This window comes from Chaetodon trifascialis, chromosome 2, assembly GCF_039877785.1.
Source record: "Chaetodon trifascialis isolate fChaTrf1 chromosome 2, fChaTrf1.hap1, whole genome shotgun sequence".
Taxonomy (NCBI): Eukaryota; Metazoa; Chordata; class Actinopteri; order Chaetodontiformes; family Chaetodontidae; genus Chaetodon; species Chaetodon trifascialis.
Window position 1 is genome coordinate 3,103,698 of NC_092057.1, and position 23,183 is coordinate 3,126,880.

Genomic DNA, 23,183 nt, shown 5'->3' on the forward strand with positions numbered 1-23,183 from the left:
GATCCTGGATGCGTTCTGAAACTGAATATTGGATTGCATCAATTAGTTTTACTGGCAAAATGGACAAATGTCTCCTGGAGCTGTGGGTGACATCTCAAAACTGCTTGTTTTGTCTGAACAGCCGTTTGGAAATACTCCCTTTGAAGTGTTAAAATCCTCGCATTTGAGAGGCTGGAACCAGAGAAAGTTTCACATTTTTGATTGATAAATGATGCATTGATTATCAAAATGTTTGCTCATTAATGCCATAAAGCTTTCAGCACCGCCTGCATAAAGGTGATAGTCAGTCCAGCTGGATTTTCAGTGGCAGGTTGGATTCCCTCTGCAAGAAAGCAGCAAACACAAAGACACAGACAGCCGGATTTGTGTTTGAATGTTTATTTAAAGTTATTCCCACTGCGCACCCCCTCCCTGTGTGAAAGCCCAGTCTGAAAGGAGGAGGATACAGGCCACTGTAGTGCCACATCAGCACATTTATTAACAAGGCTACTTGTTTAGTCACAACACCTCCACCCCCTACTGGTATGGCACTCTGTGCTGCCATGTGGTAACACACCCGCACGGTGAGGCGAGTTCACAAACAACCCCGGGAAGAAAGAAGGTCCAATAAGAGACGGGGCTGAGATTACAGACCGAGGATCTCCGATTAATGAATAGAAAAAAGGAGTATTACTAAATGTCAAGTTCCACAGAGAAAAAAACGGGGCGGATGATGCTGAGAGACGAAGAGAAAATATTCGAGACAATTATTCTCTTTTGTCCCTCGATGTGGCTGCTGATCCGCAAGGCGTGCTTTGATGATGTCACTGAAGTTGAATGTCTAGGCTCGTGATCGTGAACCTGGAGATTGGCAGCGTGGTCGTCCTCCTTCTCCAGCCAATGACGCAGCTCCTCTCTCCTCCTTCCACACAAAAAACGGATGGACTGAGGGAGAGAGCAACAGCAAGTTCAACACGAGGACCAGCGCGAATACTCTGGTTTTCTGTTATTTACACCAGCACGGAAAGAGGGAATGAAACACAGCAGCGGTTGTCAAAGTTTAAAGCAGATGCAGGAATTATTTCCCCCACGTCGTCCAATGAGCACAGAGAACAAGAACCTCTTCTCTTCATGACGTTCAGCAGCTGCACACTGAGCTTTTTTGGTGCTCTGAGCAGCACATCCTAGAACACACTCACCTCCATCTGTGCTGCTAACAGACATGCATGCTAACGTGCATCACTAAAGCAGAATTCTGTGGACGTATCGAAGTGTCTGCATGTCTGTGTGCATGTGTTACCTGCGTAGGGGACTACAGATCTCCAAGGGGAATGATTTCTTCGTTGATAAAAAACTCAATGGTCTCCTCCTCCCAGTCGTCCACGTTGCTGTCCAGCTCGTCACTGTCCACTCCTGGAAGACAGAGACGAATGTCAGCGATTCTTCTTCAGTAAACACAAAGAGGGAGGTGAGCAAAGGTTCAGGGTCATGCAAAGGGAGAGAGCGTCCCACCTCCTCTGAGCTCCAGGCGGATGCTCTTCTGCTCCTGATAGGTCTGCTGCGCCGCCTCCCTGTAGCGACGGTAGTCCTCCATCATGGACCTGCGCTTGTCCACCAGCTCCTACTCGCAAGCACAGTCAACATTCAGCTTCAGAGCAGAGGACACTGTAAACATGCAACATGCTTTTACTAATAAAACATCGTGAAAACTATGATGACGCTGCAAACCTTAGAGGCCTTGGACTGGCTCAGACGATCCTTCTGCTCGAAGATCTTGGAGTATTTCTTAAGATCCTTCTTGATCATCTGAGAGAGCAGAACAGAAAAGAATATTTACTGCATAGGAAGGTTCAGCAGGCTGGATACTTCATTTAATATGTGTTGCACCAGTTCACAGGATGTTGTGCTTGGGAGCCTCAGATCAGCGTTAGAATCAGGAGCAGCAGTGCGGCTCTCATACGAGGTGTCAGAAAAGTTTTTTAGTTTGTCCTCAGTGGCTCCACGCACGCGCGCGCGCACACACACACACACACACACACACACACACACACACACACACACACACACACACACACACACACACACACACACACACACACACACACACACACAGTATACCATATAGCTAAAATCGTACCTTGATCTGCTCTATGCTGAGCAGGGTGGGGGGTCTGGGTCTCCAGAGCAGCTGACAGAATCGGTCCTTGTTGTTCTTCTGAAGGAGACGGCCCTGGAACGTCCACAGCCAGTACGCATTGTCCACCTGGACACACGTGAAAGGTGGAGGAAAAGGATGCGAGAGCACGGTCAGCGTGAGTTAGCCCTTCATAAGCCCCGCCCCTTTTCACTCTGTGCTCCAATAACAGCTGAGCGAGCTCGGCACCCTGCAGGGCCTCGGTCAGCTTCCCCTTTCCTGGAGTGCCACGTACTGAGCCTGTCTATGTTCAGAAGACGTTTAAAAGACGTGGCAGGGCTCAATGCTCTGACGTCTTCCATTCCCAAAACTCAACAACAAATTTTACCTGATGGAAAGACCAAGTTAGGCTGTGCAGTAGACAAACTATCACCATGAACACAAAAATCTGTTCAAATGGACATCACATTACACCGGTGTGTCATCACAGACACAACACACTACACAGTCATATCTTAAGCTAGCTAATGTGAGCTAAGCACTAGCTAACCAGCTCGCTAATGTACAGCTAAATCAAGAGCCTCCTTGTTTCTATGGTGAAGTTAAAGAGATTTGCTAAAGGACAGTGTTATATATTTGGAAATACGCAACATCTGGCACCCCAACAGAAAGAGTTACCTCAGTAAACGGTGATGAGGAAATGACTCAAATCCAGCTGAGAAACTAGCAAATACACACTGTGGCTAAACAGAACCGACATCGCCATGTTTTGTTTGGTCAAGCTTGTCCGACATAGCGACAATAACTAAAGAGGGCAGGTCAATTGGTCTGACAAGAAAGGAAAAAGACCAACATATCCTTCGCCACAGGGCAGGCTTTACCTTGTGGCTCCACCAGGAGACGGAGGTGACGACGTAGCGGCCGGTCGGGTCCCACTCCACGTCAGAGGCCATGTAGTGCTCTGCTATGTTCATCATGGTGCAGTCTGACGTGTCCACAAAGGCGAGAGCTCCATTCATGCTGCGCACACACACGGGAAAAGAGAAGATCACACACACATACGCTACATCTTTCATCAGAGCTGACACACACAACAGCAAATGTGCAACCCTGAAAGCCTCAGATCAGAGTTAGAATCAGGAGCGTTGCTCTCATACGAGGTGTCAGAAAAGTTATTTAGTTTGTCATCAGCGGCTTCTCGAGTCTGTCACACACACACACACACACACGCACCCACGCGCGCGCACACACACACACACACACACACACACACACACACACACACACACACACACACACACACACACACACACACACACACACACACACACACACACACACACACACACACACACACACACACACACACACAGAGCTGACCTCCTGAGTCCAGCCAGCACCAGAAACTGTCCCTGCGGGCTCCAGAAGATGCTGTTGGCCTGCTGCTTGTCAAACATCTCTGTGGAAAAAGGGCAAAGTGTCACACTCAGTGGGTTTTTGGGGGCCGTCCTGGACTGCGCGACATGCGTGTCGATCTACTCACTTATGAGCTCGATCTTGCCGTTGTTTTTGACGTGATAGAAGGAGACGCTGATTCGGGGAGCTTCTCCGTGGAGAACGGCAAACTTGCTGCCGTTGGGCTCCCACGCGAACGCTATGATGCCTTCTGTGGAGGCGGAAACGCAAACAGCGGATCAGGATTTTTATTCCTCCGTGTGGGAAACAATCGCCGTTACTTTGTGCGTTTATTACGTTCTTACCTTTCATCTCCACCACATCAACAGGAACCTGCTTCTCTCTCATGCGGAAGATTTCAAAGTTGGTGACCACGCCCTGGAAGAGATTGAAAAGCTAAATTCAGCGTCTGATTTGTTTTCCAGAGACGTCTCACCTGTTTCCCCTCTTTCCCGCCACGCGCGTACCTGCGTCCCTTTCGGAGTCCTGTCCACTTTGACGCACAGGTAATCTCCGTTCCTCTGCCAGTGCAGTTTGCAGTCGACAACATTGAAGAGATTGCGGACGCGGATCTCCTGCCGGGAAGGCATCTGCATCAGAGTCACTCTGGCTGGGATGTCTTTGTCCTCAGGCACCCAGAATGCTATGATGTTGTCCCCAGGAGACCACGAGAAGTCCCTGTAGACACACAGATTCTTGTCACTATCTCTATACAGAAATAAGGCATCAAGTTACATGAAACAAATCATAGAAGCATCATCAAGGACTCTTACTTGATCCCACTAATCTTGAGGCTCTTCTTGTCGAGCAGGCCCATTGACTGAAAGGTGCAGAAACATGGCTTTAATGTCACTCGCACACTTTACATAAATACAACTATATTCAATTTTTCAATTCAATTTATTATTTGTCTTAAATTGAATGTCTTTATGGAAGTCCACTCACTGGAGTCTCATAGATGCTCAATGTGTCTGTGGTCATCCTGGCAAAGAACTTCCCATCGTGGCTCCACCTGATAACCAAATGTGTTGCATTATAACGTATTCAATCACTGCAGGAGCAACAAACGCAAAAACAACACTGAGAAATTCGATTTTGACAGCGAGAGAGACCAAAAAAAGACAAACGAGGACAGCGCACTGACTTGAATATGGGCCAGTGTGCAGAGCTCTCGCAGTGGAAACCTCTCTTCTTCTGTCCGGTCAGAATGTCCCAGATGATGATGGCCTGAGGGTCCTCCTTGGTGTCCATCAGGGGACTGAAAGTCACCACGTACCTGGAAGGCATCACAACCACACATGGAAGCTTTACGCGGCTCAGAAACGGCACAATTCATCCAACAGCGCTCATCATCCATCATCAGTGATTAGTTTCGATGCAGAGACTTGAGTAAATGAGGTGTGTCAGATTAAATTTCTGCAGCTGTTCACATTTCAGAGTGTCAGATACACATTTAATCAACCTTTAATCAACCAAAGGCATCTGATCTGACTGAGAATAAGTAGACACCCAGAATTAATGAACTCTGATCGAGACTCCTCTAGTTTGTCATTTTTGTTTTGAATAATATCCCGTTAATTTTCTGTCTAAATAAAGAACTTTGCACACTGATGCAGCTGCAGGCTGATAAACACGATCTGTACACGTCTCCTCTGCATTAAAGAGCGATAAGTAAAATCACACTCGTGAATGAAGCCTAGTTATCTGCATTTTGAAGGAAAGAAATACGATGGCTAATATTGTCAAAAATGGCTTTTTTTTTTTTAAATAAATGGTGCATCGTTTGTGCCAACAGAAGATAAGTGACGGGGAGGGTTTGTATGCATTTCAGAGCTGCAAAGATTAATTGATTAGTTGTCAATAATATTTATCGCTACTTTGACAATAGATGAATCTTTTGGAGTTATTTTTTTAAGAAAAAGAAAAGTCAAAACGATCCCATTCCAGCTTCTTAAATGAGAAAATTTTCTGGTTTCTTCACTCCGCTTTGACAGTGAATCAAATATCTTTAGGTTGTGGACAAAACAAGACATTTGAGGACGTCCTCTTGGTCTTTGGGAAACGAAAATGATCGTTCACGGTCAGTAACATTTGACAAGCCAAATAACTAATTGATTTATCGTCAGTGAAAATAATACTTGGTTGCAGCCCTGGTGCATTTCTGCTTTGATGACACACACAAATAATTTGCATGATCAGTTAAGACTTCTATCCAAACAGCTGCCTCTAAATGTCGAGCAGTGAATCATCTTCATTTCAAACAGAACATCAATTCACGTATTCAATAATACTTGATGCTAATGATTATATATGTACACACGTGGTAAAGGCACTTCATCAGCTACTAAAGTGACCATCAGCACTGCTGAACAGCACACTGGTTACCTCTCACACGGTGAGAAGTCGATGAGGGACACGCCCTGATGGCTGAACCTCTGAATCTGCTTGAACTTCTCGCCGCCCCACAATGCAATGCCACGCTGGTGGAAGGTGGCCAGGTAGGTGCCTTTCGGAGACCAGCGCACATACGTCTCTGTCCAGCGCTGAAACAAGACACACGACGGTTATTAGTCTGCAGGCCGACCCCTGCTGTTGAATGCTATTCAAAACGACGGCGTTTCAGCGTGTCGTCAGCTACTTACGGCTCTCTCCTCAGCTATGACAGGGTCCTTAGCATCATTATTGAAAATGGCAGTCCTCTCGCCGGCTTCGTAGATCACGCTGTACTGGTCCCGACAGTCCGAGTCCTCAATCCAATGGCGCATGTTTCCCTTAACAGACAGACATGCAGAGTTAATGGAGCTTACAGCGTTTTGGCCGATCATCTGTTGACGCTGAGGGGACAATTTTACTACTTATGATTAGGAGTGAAAAGTGCCATTTGTTTAAAATAAACTCACAAAATCTTTGAAAGGCTGCTTCTCTGGAGTTTCCCACTCATCACTGATGTTCATGTACCTGAGAGGAAACAAGCAAACAGACTTGATCTCTTTTCTCTCATGTATCTGCCATCAGTCAGTGGCTTTCCTTTCAGACGCTGCACACTTACTTGTCAAAGTCAGTGAAGAGGTTGACCCTGAATGTATGCTGTTTGTCGAGTTTGTATCCATCTGCGTTCTTTACTGCCTCGAGGGCCTGGGTGGGAGCAGCATACTCCAAGAAGATGTACCTGCATGAGAAATGCAGCTTTTTTAACACTGAGTTCACCATTAAAAGCAGTACACCGCCAAGGCAGAGTAGAGGGACACACACCCTTTGGTCAAGCCGTCAGCGTCTGGGTAGAACTCCGTGGTGATTTTGCCAAATTTGGAGAAAATCTTGTGTATGACGTTCTTGAGTTTCTCCAGCCGCTCTGGGCCCACCTGAGGGACGTTGTCCACCACCACCACCGAGTCTATGCCGTCAGCCTCCTGGGGCTTCTCCCTCAGGATGTCACCCAGGAGCTCTGAAGAGAAGAAGAAGCGGGATGGGAAGATCAGGGAGGGAAACAGTAACATTAATCCCTTACCTGATCTGTCTGGGTTACATTTTCATGCCCCAGTGACTCAGTTCAAACTGCAGTGAGCCCACTGGCTTCATTCACGATGGTGTTGTGATAATCAGCATAATGTTTTTTTAAGGCTTCATTGGACAGTGACAGAGTAACGGATGGACAGGAAACATGGGGACACAAAACAGAGGGGACATGCACCAAAAGTCCTCCACTGGAATCCAATCAGGGATGTCACAGGTCTGTGATATGAGCGTAACCAGGACGTTACTACAATCTGTCATCAGTTTATTAAACCAGTGCAATCTAAGGATTTAGAGAGGTGTTGATCCAACTTGATGTTATATCAGAGACTGTTAGCGGTGCCGCTGAATTGTATTATGTGATTTCTGGTTTGTTTAGTCTATCCTTATTGATATAAATGTGCACAAAATATTTAAAGCTACTCTCAGTGATGCAGTGGAGTTTAACAGCATCACATACTGCAGCCACCAAAATGACCACAGGTGAACCAGCTTCTCTTCAACACAACGTGAACAACATCTGAACATTACAGGCTTTAGAGAGGGAGACCTTAACGCAGGGCTGTTGAAACAGACTTCATTAATGCCAGCAAGGTGACCCAATGCACCTGCAGCAGAGCACTGCTGTAAAATAGTTACCAAACAGGCGAATAAAGGGCGTTTCTATTGACAAATGATGTGTCATTTGTGCCAAACTCCCCTCAGCCCCTGGTTAGGATTAACGCTAACGTTACACTGATTGTGAAAGCTAGCTTTTATTAGCAGCTGTTTAGTGCAAACCACAGACTGCGGGAACACAGTTAGGGTCTTGGTCTTAAATATTCATTCAGATAGCAACAAGAAAATGTCTGACATGAGTTAGCTTCGACCCGTTAGGTTTCAATTTCCTAAATGACAGCGAGAAGGCCACAGTGAGTGCTTATCTGGGGGCTGGGTGAGGCTTTCATGGGTGTGAAATGGAAACGCGATAACATCGGTTAACATTAGTTGATGTTGAGGTTTCTTTTAAGAAAATTTATGTTTATCTTTTATTTCTGGTCATCACACCTTTGCATTTAGACACTGATGTCCGGGAGGCAAAGTAACAAGCTAGCTAGCTTCGTAGCATCCCTAGTACCACCACCGTTAAGCCTGCTAGTAACGTAAAGCTGTTAGCTAACTGTTAGCAACAGGCCAGAAAGCCGGCGTTTTTCCTGCTGCCGCTCACCCTCATCATCGACGTCATCCACGAAGTCCTCTGGATCGCTGAAAGAGGGCTCCTCCTCTTCATACTCAGGGTCGTCCACCATATCAACTGTTTCTTGCATTTATCGGGTCTACGCGACGGATTTATCGCTACAACAGAGCAAAATCCCAAAAACGAAGAGGCTGACGGTCCTCGGCCGGTGCGGCACCATGTGCGAATCCGTGAAAATGGACGATGTGACGGAAACGCAACACCGGAACTTGTTCGGAGACAATGGTGCGCTGCGGGGATAAGGTAAAGCTGTAAAACGCAGGGATGGACAGCGCATGGCGCACGCACGTGCAGTTTAACCCATCCACATGTTTAAAGATCAGTAAATAGTGCAGGCGTCCTTGTTATGACTCTCAAAATTTACACTGAAAACTGAAAGAGAGGGAAGCCAAGCACCGGTCTATCATAAACTGTTTCCCGCGAGATGGATGTTTAGTAAAACTACACGGAAAAACTACATTTTCTTCATTTAGCTAGCTGTGCCCGTTCACTTAACGCTACTTAGCGTTAACTTAGTTTAAAGCTAGCTAGCTATGTGTGTTTCAGTGTAACTGTTCGGCGGTGAAGTCATTAGTGACCCGTTTGCTATGATGTGTCCTAAGGGCTCATTACCACACACTGACGTTAGTACCATGGACAGAGAGTGTGTGTCGCTGCTGCCCAGGGTGTGTGAGGTGCTGGCGGACTCGGGGATGTCTCTGCCGGATGACACCAGCCTGGAGAAACTGCTGGACTGGTTCACGGGGCTCACTGCGGCTGGTTAGTGCTGAGCTTGGTGGGATGAGTTAGTTTAATTATCTGTCATTCAGCTTCCAGGTGGGAGGATTTCGATCCTTCTCTGTGGGTTACCGTAGCTGCATGTGAGGTGAGACAGATAAGTTACATCAGTGTTTGATCATCTCGGGCCCCACTGCCCTGCATGTTTTAGATGTTTCCTGCTCCAACACACCTGATTCAAATGAGCGGCTCGTTATCAGGCCACTGCAGAGCTTGATGACGACCACCAGCGATCATTTGAATCAGGTGTGTTGGAGGAGGGAACCCTCTAAAACATGCAGGGCAGAGGGGCCCGAGGACCGGAACTGAGAAACACTGAGTTACATCCATACTTTAAGTCCAGGTGACTGGGTGCATGCAGGACGGAGCAAAGTGACCCAGAGGAGCCCCAAAGGCTCAAACTTGCCACTTTCGTTACTCCACCAAAGCACCAGTGAACTGAAATAAAGCTGCATCTAACAACTTTGATGTGAAGATCAGATCAAAATAATCTACAGAATATTTTAGTGATTCATCGATAACAATTTTCTCTTTAAAATGTCAGAAAATGATGAAAACTAGCAGTAAAGCAGGAAATTTCCATCATCATTTTTGCTTGAAATGTGACTGAAATGATTTGCTCTTTAAATAATTTCTGAATAGTTATCTGTAAATTGATGAATTGATTAATAGGCTCGTTGTTCCAGCTCTAAACTGAGGCCCTCAGACCTGCGTTATGTAGGGGAGGGGCCGTGTGTCTTTTGATAAGCCTATCATTTCTCTTGATTCGGTGCTTACATGGTGCATATTCCTCTTTAAACCTCTGTAAATGAAGCTGTCGTGTAGTCTTGAAAAGACAAAAAGAGCAAGAGGAACAGCTGGATCTTCCTTTCGGGTTGTTGCAGCTGCTGATCAATAGATGGATGCCCGTTGTGTGCCTCTGTCTCATGTCCGCCGTCTGTCCTGTCCTGATGAAGGGGGATCTCTGCTGGAGGCCTGCCCGTGTCTGCTTGACTTTATATCGGCCGTGGCTTCAGACACAGCTTCAGACCCCGGTGTCCTCGCCTTCACCCTCAAACTGACCGGCTTAATGGCTGCGAATGAGGACGGCTTCAGAACGCTTCAGGTACAGTTAATGACACTTTGTGCTTTCGTGAAACTGTTACCAGCAGTTTCTGACTGCGGTGATGTCCCCCGCCCCTGCAGGAACGCTCTGTTCTGGACCTGGTCTTCAGCCTTCAGCACTGGCAAGAAGCAGGACTCTGGGAGGATCCCTCTTTACGGATTGGGTGGATCCAGGGCTTAAAGAACTCGCTGCAGCACCCAGAGGCTCTCAGTTTCTTCGTACAATCAGGTGACACTTCACATAGGACATGAGACCGTCTAAAGACAACTTGATAAGAGAGAGGATGGTGATATTTGGAAATAAAGACTAAGAATTTCACCACTTTGTAACTAAAATCTGTTTTCCTGTCTGCACAGATTTCATTGAACCGCTCCTAAAACTCCAGACAGACTCAAGTCTGTTTGTCGCCTCAGCAGCCAATCAGATGCTCGCCCACGCCCTGCTCTTCTTTCAGCCAGTCTCGTCTGCAGGATGTAACGGCGTAGAGAAGAAAGAAGAAGACAAGAGTGCAGACTTAGGACACCCGGCCGTCACCTTGGACACCATCACAGGGTACACTGCTGCTGTCAGGGCGGTGTCAGAGTACCTCAAGGAGTCGCTGGATCCCAAAGAAAACACACGTCCTCATCAGAGGCTGCAGATCCTCAAACTGCTGGCCCTGCTCCTGGCCCAGGCCGGCCCGCCTCTCAGGGACAGGCTGCTGCAGACGGTCGGGGACTCTCTGGACGGTCTGGTGACAGCAGGCTGCAGTCAGCTCACACTGCCTCTGATGGACGTCGTCCTGGCTGCATACAGGTAGACCTCTCACATGAGCACAAGCACAGCGTAACGTGGGAATATCCGCTTCACAGACAGCAGTCCAAAAAAAGGAAACGCAGCAATAAACACAGTTACAGTAAATAAAAAGCAATCACTTGCAAATGAACTCTGTTTGCTGATGAGGACGCATCAGTTCCCCCACCTGCACACTAACAGAGCGCCTGCTGCATGACCGTAATAGAAACAGAAAGAGGAAAAACTGTGCTGTGATGATAACAGAGAGCTGGAATGATTAGTGGACGAATCAATTAGTTGAACATACGACACTGTAATTTATAACAAGTGTCCACGTTTGTCTTCTGCAGCTCCGGCACTGATGAACACATCCCAGACCGCCGCGTCGCCCGTCTGCTATCGTCCATGTTGACCACCAGCGAGCCCTCTGAGCTCATCTGTGCTGCAGCTGCTTTTCTTCGCAGAGGTCGTCGGTAAGCAGCCGTTCCCTGCTCGCCTTCACAAGCACAGGCTCAGCGTGTGAAGGTTTCCTGAATTTACTTACTAACTCGTACAGGTGCTGCTGTCTTCTGTTCCTGTGTGTCTCTGCAGTGACGCTGTCCACACAGCCCGGGCTGTGACAGCGCTGCTGCTGCCCCTCCATATTATAACTGGTCAGACTCTGCTGGGCACAAACGCCACTGGTAAAACACAGAATTACACAGTTAAAAAGGAAACAGCCTGTTGTTTAGCATCTTCATAACTGAATATATTTTTTGCTCCCGCAGCAGACGAGCGTCGGGGTGCGATGGTGGAGCAGCTGAAGAGTAAAACCTCATGCATCGCCATGATCTGTGTGTGTCTGACGAACACGCCGCAGATGGCGCTCATGGTGAGGCCGCGAGCACAGCAGAAAGCAGAGGAGAGGAAATGATCTGCTGGTTTTGTGTCAAGCAAACATCGCTCTCTCTTTTCCTCTCAGCCGCCTGACGTCCTCCCCTGTCCTCCACATTTAATCGTCACGGCGGTTCTGTCACTGTTAAGGATCTGCAGTGGCGTCTCCTCGTCCGCTGGCTGCAGAGAGGCGTGCAGGAATATAATCAGCAGTGGCAAAGTTCAGAAGTGTGCTCTGGAGGCTCTGACAGCTCTCAGCTGCAGCTCAGGTAAATCGATTTGAGTGTGTGGGATGATCCAAATAGTACTCTGTATTAGGTACACATATTCAACCTCTTTATTAGTCATTATAAAGCACTTAATGTCTTATTCTCAGAGTTAAAGGTCATCCGAGTGTCAAAGTTAATGCAAATTAGTAGTGTAGTTCGTTTTTCAGGATGAAAAAGTTAGCAAATCTTTCCTGTTTCAGGAGCGCAGGAGAAGATCTGCGATGTGTTCGCTGTTCTCATTCAGTATCTGGACAATCCTGATTCTGACCCCACCGTAAGTCGTGTCTGTCCCTGTCTATGCATGCACGATACAACGTCTTTCATTTTATTTACGCTGGCCTTATGCTCCAGGGGAGAAGTGACTCACCGTCACTCGCTGATTGTTTCAGCCTACATGTATATGTACATATATAAGAGGAACAAGTTGTAATAATGATATCCACACTCGACTAATACACATTATTTCTATATGATTTTAATTAAAGGTCCCCTTACTCGCTTTTTCTCGCTGATCTGTAAATCGTTGTTTTCTGTCATTTGAAATGACTTTCTTAGGTACTCCACAAGTCCTACCAGGCCTTAGTGAAGTGGACGAGCGTGTGCGCAGACCTCTCCCTCATAACAGACCAGCTCAGACAAGGTAAAGTTCACCAGCTGCCTCTTCGTCAAAGCTCCTAAATATTCTCCTGTGTGATGAATCCACACACACAACACACTCTGTTGTGTCTACGTGATGTGTGTTAGATCTCGTTGATGTGGTGAAGAAGCGTGTGTGTGACATGCGTTGGGAGGTGAGAGACTCAACGGTGGAGTTTCTGGGACACCTGGCAGACGTGCCCGTCTTCCCGAAATCAGCCGCGGAGGTGTGCGACGCCTCGGAGGCCTCGCCGGACGGCTGCTGTACCACTCCTCTCCTGAGGGAGGCGCTTCGTGACTCGGAGAGTTATGTGAGGGCCAGCGCCATCTCTGCGCTGGCGAGGACTCTGGCAGGCAGCTGGCAGCAGGGGGCAGCACTCAGTCAGGACGAGGTTGGCAGAAATTGTTCTTACATTGAAAATATACACAGGTGGATGGAGGCGACGTCATCTGCTGGCTGTTTTTAATGAACCTCTGTGTCCTTCCAGGCTGAAATCGTGAGCCGGCTGCTTGACATCCTCTCCCAGGACACGGAGGGATTCTCCAGGAGGGCTGTCGTACGATACTTCATCGCCTGGTTCTCTTCGCGCTCCTCACGCTCGCCTCCATCCTCCTCCACCTCTCTCCTGATGCAGTGCGTGCGCGCTGTCCTCTCACAAGGCAGCGCGGATCTGGACTGGGAGGTCAAAGTTCACGCGCTGGAGCTGGCTGAGCTGCTGCTGGACGAGGCCTTTTCAGGCCAGCGGGGTTACAGGAAGGGCTCAGACACGCATCAAGCCCCACCGCACCCCTATGGTGTAGTTTGTGACCAGGCGCACACACTTCACACCCACGCCGGCGGACACACAGAGGGGGTGGAGTCAGATTTGGCCCGAGCGTTGAACGAGCTGGTTGAGCAGGGAGTCATCTCAGCCTTGCTGTGCGGTCTGGTTGACTGCGATAGACCTGTGGGTCTGAAGGCCTGCCGCCTGCTGATATCACTCAGAGAGACGGTCTGTCCGCTGTCGCTGAGGACAACAGACGCCAGGGTGACCTGTGAACTGCCTGACCTGGGCTGGGGGCTGGAGATCAGAAAGATTCTGGGCATGAAGAAGAGCGACGGAGTGGGCGAGGCTGAAGACCGCGGCGCGCCAAAGGAGGCGGGCGACGGCGTGACTGTCGGCGTGTGCGAGGTGTTGACGTCTCTGGGTTTAGACGAGAGGCTGGACGTCCTGACTCAGAGCAGTGACCACGTCCACAACTCTCCCCTCTCTCTGCTGCAGGACATACTGACGGCCAGCGCCGCTCACGCTCGGCCCGACACACAGCCAGGGCAAGAGGTCATAGTGGACTGCTACTGACGCACGCACACGCACACACGCACACGCACACAAGGGGACATCACACCTGGAGACTTACCCAAACCTTAACCCAAGTTTTCATCCTGAAATTCCATGATTTACATTACAGGGACTTTTGTCCCCATAAGAAAGACAAATCTCCTCAGTGTGAGCAATACACATCCACAGACACACACACAAACGCACACACACTCTGCCTTATATTTGTTATCAGTGAGCAACACTCTCTGAACTCAGGGTACATTTGCCTTCATGTTCTTGAGATGTTTTGCTGATTTTACTCCTTATTAAATATTACAGTTTCATTAAATACCAAACAGGAAGTCTTTGATCTTTTTCTACGTTTTCCTAAACCTTTTGAAGATACAGCCATACTGTGCACCTGTCTTTCCTTTGCTACAGCATTTACTTAAAGTAAAAATATCTGCTCAACGATTTTAATCATTCTAAATGCTAAATTATTGTCTTTTATTGCTTCTGTTTTTAATTTTCCTTTTTTATTTTTCTATTCTCTTCTAATTTCTTTCTTTCTTTTTTTCTTTCTTTCTTTGAAATGTATGATTTTAATGTATTTTTATGCTTCTGTAAAGCACTTTCCGGGGCCAGGTCACCGGGGGAGCAGTCTGAGCAGAGACGCCCAAACTTCCCTCTCCCCGGACACTTCTCCTAGCTCTTCCGGGCTAGCGGGAGAAAATGGATGGATGGATGGATGGATGGATGGATGGATGGATGGATGGATGGATGGATGGATGGATGGATGGATGGATGTAAAGCACTTTGAATTGCCTGCTATATGAATTGTGCTATACAAATAAATTTGCCTTGCCCTTGCCTTCCAGCAGGGGTCAGTCACAGCTCGCCATTACAGTCGCACAGGCCTAAAACAGACCTTGACCAGACTTTATTTCATCAGTTCTGCCTCTTCTGTGGATCCTTCCCAGTGAAAGTGACGCATTAGCAGTGCAGCAGTAGTAGTAGCTCAGTTTCAACAGTTATGAATGTTTTAATATGTAAAATATGTCGGGTTCAGGTCGGGGAGCAGAGCTCGCTGTCATATCACCGTGTCCTACAAATCAGTGATGTCTGTCAGGCATTGATTGAATTCATTGTTGTAAATAAACATCCAGGTTAGTCTTTGTGGAAAATGTAATGTCTTTGTTCCAATAGCCTCAAACGGATGAGTAAGCAGCCACCTCCCCTCCTGCTCCCTCTGAATCTGTGCTGTTGAGCTGACATCATATTTTGAATAATTCACCTCTACCACATTTTTCCATTTCGTTGCCCTTAAGACGCAATTTCATGACGCTTACGAAGAGCCTCATTTTTTCTGCAAGTGCAGTTTCATCTGAACTGCTGTAGTTGGTGAAATGGTGACATCTTTTCACTTAGCAGTGTACAGTCTGTCAGGCACTGCTGCAGGAAGTATTCCTACATGCTGGACTGAAGAAGAAGTACCAATACCATACTACAAAAATACTCCATTACAAGTAGAAGTAGTGCATTCAAATGTTATTCAGGTAAAAAATACAGTGTTATCAGCAAAATGTACTTATACTCGCAAAGTAAAAGTACTCTGATCTGACATTATTAGATTAATAGTGAGAATGTATAAACAGTGTTTTACTGTAGTACCCGAATGAAGTACAGTTACTTTATATACAGTCAGCTGATTTAGCTCACTGGTTTTCAAACCTGGGGTCGGGGCCCAAAAGGGTCACAACCTGGCTTTTTTAATTTTTTTTAACCTGTTTGAGCCTGAAACAGTGATTTAAGTAAAGGGAAATTGTCATCTATGAACTGTTTTTATATAAAGGATGGGAGCCAGTGGTTCTAACAATTTTATAAATGTGTTTTTTTATGTAAAATCTTAATTTGAAAAGTAACCAGTAATTTAAGAAATAGCGTGAAAAGGAAATACTCAAGTACAAGCACCTCAAAATTGTACTGAAGTGGAATACTCCACCACTGCTGTTGACAGTTTTTCAGCTGTTACTTTAAATTATTTAAACCTTTTCCAGGATGAATCAGCTGGTTGTAATAATCCAAAGTAGACGCTCATAAACACTCCAGGTCATCACACTCGGTTCGGGTTTATTTTCACTCCTTCTCTGTCTCCTCTCGTTCTTCCCTCTGTCGCTGATTTCCCTCGAGGAAATGAGTCATTAAAGCCTCAGAGTTTGAAGTGCGTAGACTTCAGAGCGGGCGTTCGCCACCTCCACGTGTTCACACACTCTCCGAATCAGTCACATGGAAGAACAGAAGGACACGCGCGCAGAGAAAACTCTCCTCATTAACTAATGACCAGGATGTCAGCACACACACACACATGCACACACACACTCATTATCTCATCCTGTGATGGAGTGTCATCACACTGCCGCGCTCTGATCACACAGCTGTATTCTCTCTCTTCATTCATGAAGTGAAGCTGCTCTCGTAGGCGAGCATGGAGGCGGTGGCTCTTTTCTCTTTCACAGCATCAGAAGCAGACGAGATCAGTTTCCACAAAGGGGACATCATCAAGGTAAGAGTGCAGATGTTGCTTTTGAGGATTTAAAGTTAACAAAGAGAGAGCGTGACTGCACAGTAAGAGTCACTGTGCATGTGTGTTATAGGTGACAGAGATGGAGGATGATGCTTGCTGGTTCACAGCGGAGATCCGCGGGAAGCGAGGCTACGTGCCAGAGAACTACATTTCCCTGCTCCCTTATCCGTAAAAACATATTTTATACTTAGGAAAACATCAATTTAGGATAGAAAACAGAATATTATAGATGTGGATTGTTTCATCTACCATCACTGACATCAGTGGTTCCCAAACTTTATCACTGCCTACCTGTGACCCCTCATCACAGGCCATGACCTCAGTTTTCCACCAAAAAGCAATTCTTCCAACTAAGACTGCTTGGCTTGAAGAGATTTTTGAGGTGAAAGTATTCAGTATTTCACCACAAGATAAGAAGCAAAAATTAGACAAAAGTAAGTAATTGAAAAAGTTGTGGCTCCTCAGAGTTTTTCTGACCTGTTTCTGGGGTCTGGAGCCGCAGACTGGGAACCACTGATCTACAACTGAGCTGAGTTATTCTATAATTCTCAAAATGTATTAGCTTAACAGAAGAGTATAATTTACATGTGTGCGTGTGTGTGTGTGTGTGTGTGTGTGTGTGTGTGTGTGTGTGTGTGTGTGTGTGTGTGTGTGTGTGTGTGTGTGTGTGTGTGTGTGTGTGTGTAGGTGGTTTGCAGGACGAGTATCAAGACTTGAGGCTGAGAAGCATCTGCGCTGGCAGGACACTGGAGTGTTCCTGGTGAGGGAGAGCGAATCAGCTCCTGGAGAGTTTTCTGTCTCTGTTAGGTCAGTAAACGCACACACACACACACACACACACACACACACACACACACACACACACACACACACACACACACACACACACACACACACACACACACACACACACACACACACACACACAGGGGACGAGTCTGACAGGTCGGTCCTCTGCTGTCTGTTCCCACACTGTGATGTTAAAAAGTGTTTGTGTGCTGGTGTGCAGCGGTTATATTTGCATGTGTTGAATGTGCTGCACTGCTGTCATTTCCAGTTCCACCAGCCTCCCTCAGCTGTGTCTTAATGACCACAGAGGAAAGCTGCTGCTCCTGGATCTGACCTGAAAAAGCAAAAGCACAGCTTGCTGATAGAATATACTGTCCGATCAGCAGCGCTGCGCGACAAACAGGCAGCAGCATCTCGTTGTGATTTTATGTTCTGCAGCTGGATGTTTGTTTTCCGTCACATTGAACACATTACCGGGTTACAGCATCCACGTGTCTTTGAGTGTGTGTCAGGGTCAGTGGAGGGGGAGACTATTTCAATATGGTCTACGACAACGCACTGCACTAAAAATATAACAGCCACACAGGCTGTTAAGACTCTGTGTGTGTGTGTGTGTGTGTGTGTGTGTGTGTGTGTGTGTGTGTGTGTGTGTGTGTGTGTGTGAGGAGGTGTAATTTGGGTCAGCAAAGTGACGTGGGACACATTTCATCACTCAGGATAAATTGAATGTGTTCAATAATCGGGGCATTACATAAGACCACTCAGTCTTTAATTATCCACAGGTGCATTATGCAATTGACACAAGCCCTACACATGCATGCACATACATACAGTGAACATTTAATGATTCAAGGCGCAGCATCTGTCTGCCTGCGAGGGCTGAGAGTCAAGTGCTTTGTTTATGTTCATGCACACATGAACGCAAAGTGTAATCCTCCTGAGGATCAACAGAGGGTGATGATGTTCAAGAAGAGTTCATTAAACCTGTTTCATAGCCAAAGGAGATTCTTTCAGACGCAACACGTCTACAGTTCGTCTGGATGACATCACGGCAAACACAACAATGTGTTTTATGAGATATTAGACTTCCTCTGAACTGTTGGCTCATTATCTACGCCTGCCTTTTTTCGTCATCATGAGGATCACATGAATGACTCCAAACATGTGGTGAGTTAAAACAGGAAGAGGCACAACATTCATTTTAAACAGTCTGTGTTCACACTATAAGAATCACTTAATGAGCACAACAGTCCCATAACTCTGCACAAAGGCAGCGCAGCGGCTCCAGGAACACCTCAGAAAACCAAATATAACCACTCTGTGTTTAAAGAGACATTTTTCTGAATCTTTGCTACGTTTGACTGGTCTTAGTTTGCCAAAATCACAGTTTGATTGATGTCTCTGTGAAAGTGTTGTGTCATTTCCTGTGAGTGTAAAACTGTAAAGTATGTTGACTTCTTGTGGACTAACTGCAAAGATAGTAGAGAATAAACATCACCATTAAAGTGCAGTATATTCTGTATATCTTTAGCTCAGACAAACATTATAATTCTCACACCTTTGTGCAGTTTAGAGTCTCTAACTAACCTAATGACATGTCTTTGGACTGCAGGAGGAAAGTGGCGCAGAAACTGTTCAGAATGGGATCAAACTCCTGTTGTTGGAAGGAAGCCACTGTGCTGGCCCAAACATATTAACTAGGACACTAAAAAATCCCCCCCCTCTCATTTCTTAGGCTGACGCATCCCATCACTCAGGCCTTTGTCAGCGTGCCTCAAGAGTGGCATCGCCCTCCTTTCAGAGTGACTCTTTAGGTGTGTAAGGGAAGGACACGCTTAGTAACCAATTACACATCGGACACGAGCACATGGTGACAATCAATCTTTAAATTACTGAACAAACAAGGTGATAAAAATACGATTACTCCCAACGAAACATCACAGCAGAAAACAGAACAACACAGGAGAAAAGGTGATGTACAAACTGAAGCTGCAGCTCATTCTCCCTGATAAAGAGGAAAGTATGCAACAGTTCGGTGTATTCATCCAGAAATGTCTGTTTTGAGGTTGCATCTGACAATTATTCCCATTATCGATTAAACAAAAGCAACTATTTTGATAATTGTTTCATAATTTGAGTCAGTTTTCAAGCATTAATGTCAAACTTTCACCTCCAGTTTCAACTTCTTTATGTCAGGATTTTCTACTTAAATCATTGTAAACTTTTTTGGGTTTCAGTGTCTTTTCACAGTTAAAAGCCCAAATGAATAATTGGTCAATTGCAGATAATAAACAGCAGTTTAATTAAAAGTGACAATAATCAGCCCTAACCATTACATAAAATATGTATGTGATGTTTCTTAAAGACCAAAGCGACGTCTTCAAATCCAAAACCTAAAGATGTTCAGTTTACTCTGATATAAAACAGAGAAAAGCAACAAATTTGCTATTTATAAAATAATTAATGATCAAAATACTTCCTTATTTCCTGACAGCTAATTGATCATGTCTTTCATCAGTGCTTTCATCACTCAATGACTTGCACAATGTCAGTGTGAGACAAAACTACTTCCGAATCACTTAACTGCCGCGAGCTTTTCAGAACAGCTCAGACCAGACTGATGTGTTTATTCACGCGTGTGTGCTTTGACGTGAGATTTACGGCCTCGGAGAATACCTCCTGCGAGGATTTTGGAGATACACCCACACATGGATGATTGTGGTCACCCTTCCCACACTGACAGAGGTATGCGCAGAGCATCTGCAGGAATTCCTCCACAAAGAAAGCAGGGGAGGAGGAATCACATGCAGAGGCTTAAAGGAACGTGCATACTTGCCTTTATCTACTTCTCACTTCTCACTTCGCAGCTATGGTGACAGGGTGGAGCATTTCCGAGTGCTGGAGGGGGGCGGTCAGTACTGCATCTGGGACGAGTCGTTCAGCTCCCTCAACCGGTTGGTGGACTTCTACAGGACTCACAGCATCGCTGTGGAGAAAGTGGTCTGCCTCAGAGACCCCCCCTCGTCCCCTCGCCTGCTGTCTCAGCCTGGACTCAACCCTTATCCCAACCCTTATAAAAGCAGCTCTCAGGAGTCCCTCCCCTCAGCCCGCCTCCACTCCCACCACCCAGAAAGAGAGTCCTCCCCGCGTCTGCCGGAACCAGCTGTGGGGGTATGACGAATCCTGAAGCGGCGTTATTCTTCACAAACAGCTTCTCGTAAATGCACACCTGGTTGTCTGATGTCACGGCTGTGCTCTGTCTTTGTGCAGAAACCTCGTCTGGCTCACGCCCTCTGCGACTACACCCCACCTCAGACCGCCCACCTGCACTTCCTGCGTGGTGACATCATCGACCTGCTGGACTGCTCGAGCCCGCTGACCTGGAGAGGGCGCTGTCGAGGCCGAGTGGGGGTCTTTCCCGCAGAATACGTGCAGCCGCTGTACCACTGACAGCATATCAAGCTGAACACCGGCTCCATCAGCGACCGCGTTTACATGCACGCTAATCTCCCGCCGTTATTCCAAATATGACAATATTCCGAATCTGACATGGTTCACGTAAACAGCATATCCAGGCTGGATTCTCTGAATTAGGCCTTATTCCAAATAATATTCCATTTTTCCAATCAAGATGTGGGATATGCTGACACTAATCGGCCTTTAGGAACAATCTTTGGACGCGTATTCAGAACATGCATCTCAGTTTGACAGCCGGCCTCTCGCCTGTTCACAGTCAGCTGTCATTTTCATCTGGAAGGAGAAACACACCTGCCTTTAAACACCATAACTTACTTGGATAAGGACAGGTTTGTGGCTATGTGAATGGGCTGCATGTAAACAGGAATATTAGTGGAATAGTCGTTTTCATCGGCCGTGTAAACAGCTGAGTAGGAATATTGTCTTTTTCAGAATAACGGCAAAAAACTGAGTATTTTGTGGATGTAAACGGAGCCACTGACTCTCAGGCTGACCTCACACATCCAGTGATTGAACTAGTGGTAAAACAATAGTACAATAATCAATTAATTGACAGCAATTTGAAAAAATGTATTTTCTCAATCAGCTTCAGGGCCCTGTGTGAAAACGGTTTCAGTTTTGGGTGTTCCTGTTTCTCTCTGAGCTGCTGAAGTGGGCGGGGATGGATTTGGACAATAAGAACGTGTGAAACCAAATCTGACGACAGCTGTTGGTTGTTACTCTCAATCAAATCTGATCAAAAAACACTGTTTTTAAACCTGAGACCAAAACTGATTCTTGCTCATTTAGCTCATTTAAATACATAAAAATGTTCTAAAGAAATGCAACAATTTTATGTCAATGTCTGTTTACAGATGTTTAGTAGTATTAATGCATACGGGAAAAAAACTGTTTAAAGTTGTCTGGCTCCAAAGGGAGCTGTTCAAGATCAGAAAAATTGCCTCAAGTGATGTCACTTGAGTCAGTGCTGGTTGGGGCTGAAGACTACAAGTTTGAAAATTTAACAAGCTGGGGGTGTTGAGTGAAACAGTCATCTTTCCACACCTCTGTGGCCCACTCCTCATTTCTGCTTGAGGCTAAGTGCTCACAGCTGCATTGCCATAACACAGGACAACCGTGGGCGGTCCAGCTGCATTGTGGGTAACGTAGGTGGCTTGTTTTGAGAAGGGGGAAGAATGCATGGAATGAAAGAAGACGGTATGTTTGACTCTGCTGCATTTATTTTATTTTCATGTTGCAGGAGTCCAATGCTAAATCTGTGCAGTACTGAAAGTTTTCAAGGCCTTAAATCATTCATTCAGTTCAAATAAGCAAAAAAAGCCAAATATTTGGGTTCCATATCTGCTCCAGCTGCACAAATTTGAGGATTTGTTGTTGCTTTTTCTATCATTATTCATACCTTTGGATGTTGGACTGTTGGTCAAACACAACAGGCATTCAAACACATCACCTTCATTCTGTGGGGTTCATATCTTTCTCACTTATCACAGGTGGAAATGATCGTTCAGCCCTGTAGTGCACCTCTCAAACCCGTCCTCTGACTCCTGATGTCCTTTCACCAACAGCTTGTCGTGAACATGTTCAATTTAACTTTACGTTCTCTTTATTTATCATGTTGTCGACGCTCCAGCCTCCTCTTTAGTGAATGTAAGTAAACTGTACAGAATCCTAAATAAAGAGTGAAATCACTCTCAGCTGTGTTCATTTGTGGACAAAGACTTTTAGATTCGATGCACATCTTTAACTTTATTTGAGATATCACAAGAAAAAGACATTTGATGGACAAGTTGTCAAGACATTTCATCTTTTGACTGACATGAGGTTCTTTACAGTCACCAATCTGCACTTCTCAATACTCACACCAATAAAAAAAAGGATTAAATGCACAGCAACACACACCTTACACATTATAGAATGAGAGTTTCTCAGCCTTGGGGTTGGTGCCCCTTTTGAAGCCTGTTGTTAAGCAGAAAGGAGTCACAGACTGATGAGCAGATGAAGTCGATAAAGTCTGATTCTCATTCATAAACAAGCTAAGGAGCAAGAAAGAGCACTAGAACAGGAACAGAAGAGTCACAAAACCTCGAAGGACACGAGGCCATAAACATAATATATAATTACATTAAGAAAACTGCAGACTGGAATTATTCAAGTCACATGCAACCTAAACCACACACATGTACTCTCACTATATAATCTTAATATATATTTTGCAAGCTATAAAACCACGATGAGTGATGGCCTTTTATTTGGAAGTCGTATTTTATGGAGCTCTAACTG

The 23,183-nt window shown here is 46.0% G+C and overlaps 3 protein-coding genes and 2 non-coding genes across 5 annotated transcripts; 2 read left to right on the forward strand and 3 right to left on the reverse strand.

Moving 5' to 3' along the window:
- Window positions 1-360: 360 nt before the first annotated feature.
- On the reverse strand, window positions 361-8,508 carry LOC139344386 (eukaryotic translation initiation factor 3 subunit B). Its single transcript, XM_070982500.1, has 19 exons — window positions 8,289-8,508; window positions 6,821-7,013; window positions 6,618-6,737; window positions 6,469-6,526; window positions 6,211-6,339; window positions 5,954-6,111; window positions 4,713-4,844; window positions 4,514-4,580; window positions 4,342-4,388; window positions 4,036-4,246; window positions 3,874-3,946; window positions 3,657-3,779; window positions 3,494-3,572; window positions 2,995-3,133; window positions 2,117-2,242; window positions 1,708-1,785; window positions 1,492-1,600; window positions 1,280-1,392; window positions 361-924 (listed from the first exon to the last, which is right to left on the reverse strand). Exons 1-18 carry the CDS (start codon window positions 8,386-8,388, stop codon window positions 1,292-1,294), a joined length of 2,043 nt encoding a protein of 680 aa, XP_070838601.1. The 5' UTR covers window positions 8,389-8,508; the 3' UTR covers window positions 361-924; window positions 1,280-1,291.
- On the reverse strand, window positions 1,891-1,978 carry LOC139350443 (small nucleolar RNA SNORD60). Its single transcript, XR_011603517.1, has one exon. It is a non-coding gene; the product is annotated as a small nucleolar RNA SNORD60 (small nucleolar RNA).
- Window positions 3,228-3,309, reverse strand: LOC139350432 (small nucleolar RNA SNORD60). The gene has a single exon (XR_011603511.1). It is a non-coding gene; the product is annotated as a small nucleolar RNA SNORD60 (small nucleolar RNA).
- A 184-nt stretch (window positions 8,509-8,692) lies between the features above and the next one.
- On the forward strand, window positions 8,693-14,406 carry brat1 (BRCA1-associated ATM activator 1). The gene is made up of 12 exons (XM_070982332.1): window positions 8,693-9,077; window positions 10,052-10,200; window positions 10,281-10,428; window positions 10,557-10,995; window positions 11,325-11,447; window positions 11,566-11,657; window positions 11,742-11,845; window positions 11,936-12,116; window positions 12,317-12,390; window positions 12,672-12,756; window positions 12,861-13,144; window positions 13,241-14,406. Exons 1-12 carry the CDS (start codon window positions 8,906-8,908, stop codon window positions 14,090-14,092), a joined length of 2,703 nt encoding a protein of 900 aa, XP_070838433.1. The 5' UTR covers window positions 8,693-8,905; the 3' UTR covers window positions 14,093-14,406.
- A 1,918-nt stretch (window positions 14,407-16,324) lies between these two features.
- LOC139344687 (GRB2-related adapter protein-like) lies at window positions 16,325-22,597 on the forward strand. The gene is made up of 5 exons (XM_070983028.1): window positions 16,325-16,616; window positions 16,708-16,805; window positions 17,325-17,444; window positions 20,294-20,597; window positions 20,697-22,597. Exons 1-5 carry the CDS (start codon window positions 16,539-16,541, stop codon window positions 20,874-20,876), a joined length of 780 nt encoding a protein of 259 aa, XP_070839129.1. The 5' UTR covers window positions 16,325-16,538; the 3' UTR covers window positions 20,877-22,597.
- The last annotated feature ends 586 nt before the right edge of the window (window positions 22,598-23,183 follow it).

Bases quoted from the DNA above. Each gene is read 5' to 3' on its own strand.
- LOC139344687 (XM_070983028.1), top strand. From the start codon at position 16,539: ATGGAGGCGGTGGCTCTTTTCTCTTTCACAGCATCAGAAGCAGACGAG. The intron at 16,617-16,707 runs GTAAGAGTGCAG...TGTGTGTTATAG, and splicing joins ACAAAGGGGACATCATCAAG to GTGACAGAGATGGAGGATGA. The intron at 17,445-20,293 runs GTCAGTAAACGC...CTCACTTCGCAG, and splicing joins GAGTTTTCTGTCTCTGTTAG to CTATGGTGACAGGGTGGAGC.
- brat1 (XM_070982332.1), top strand. From the start codon at position 8,906: ATGATGTGTCCTAAGGGCTCATTACCACACACTGACGTTAGTACCATG. The intron at 10,429-10,556 runs GTGACACTTCAC...CTGTCTGCACAG, and splicing joins CAGTTTCTTCGTACAATCAG to ATTTCATTGAACCGCTCCTA. The intron at 12,757-12,860 runs GTAAAGTTCACC...GATGTGTGTTAG, and splicing joins AACAGACCAGCTCAGACAAG to ATCTCGTTGATGTGGTGAAG.
- LOC139344386 (XM_070982500.1), bottom strand. From the start codon at position 8,388: ATGCAAGAAACAGTTGATATGGTGGACGACCCTGAGTATGAAGAGGAG. The intron at 6,527-6,617 runs GTAAGTGTGCAG...GTTTCCTCTCAG, and splicing joins CTCTTCACTGACTTTGACAA to GTACATGAACATCAGTGATG. The intron at 1,393-1,491 runs GTGGGACGCTCT...TCTGTCTTCCAG, and splicing joins CCGCCTGGAGCTCAGAGGAG to GAGTGGACAGTGACGAGCTG.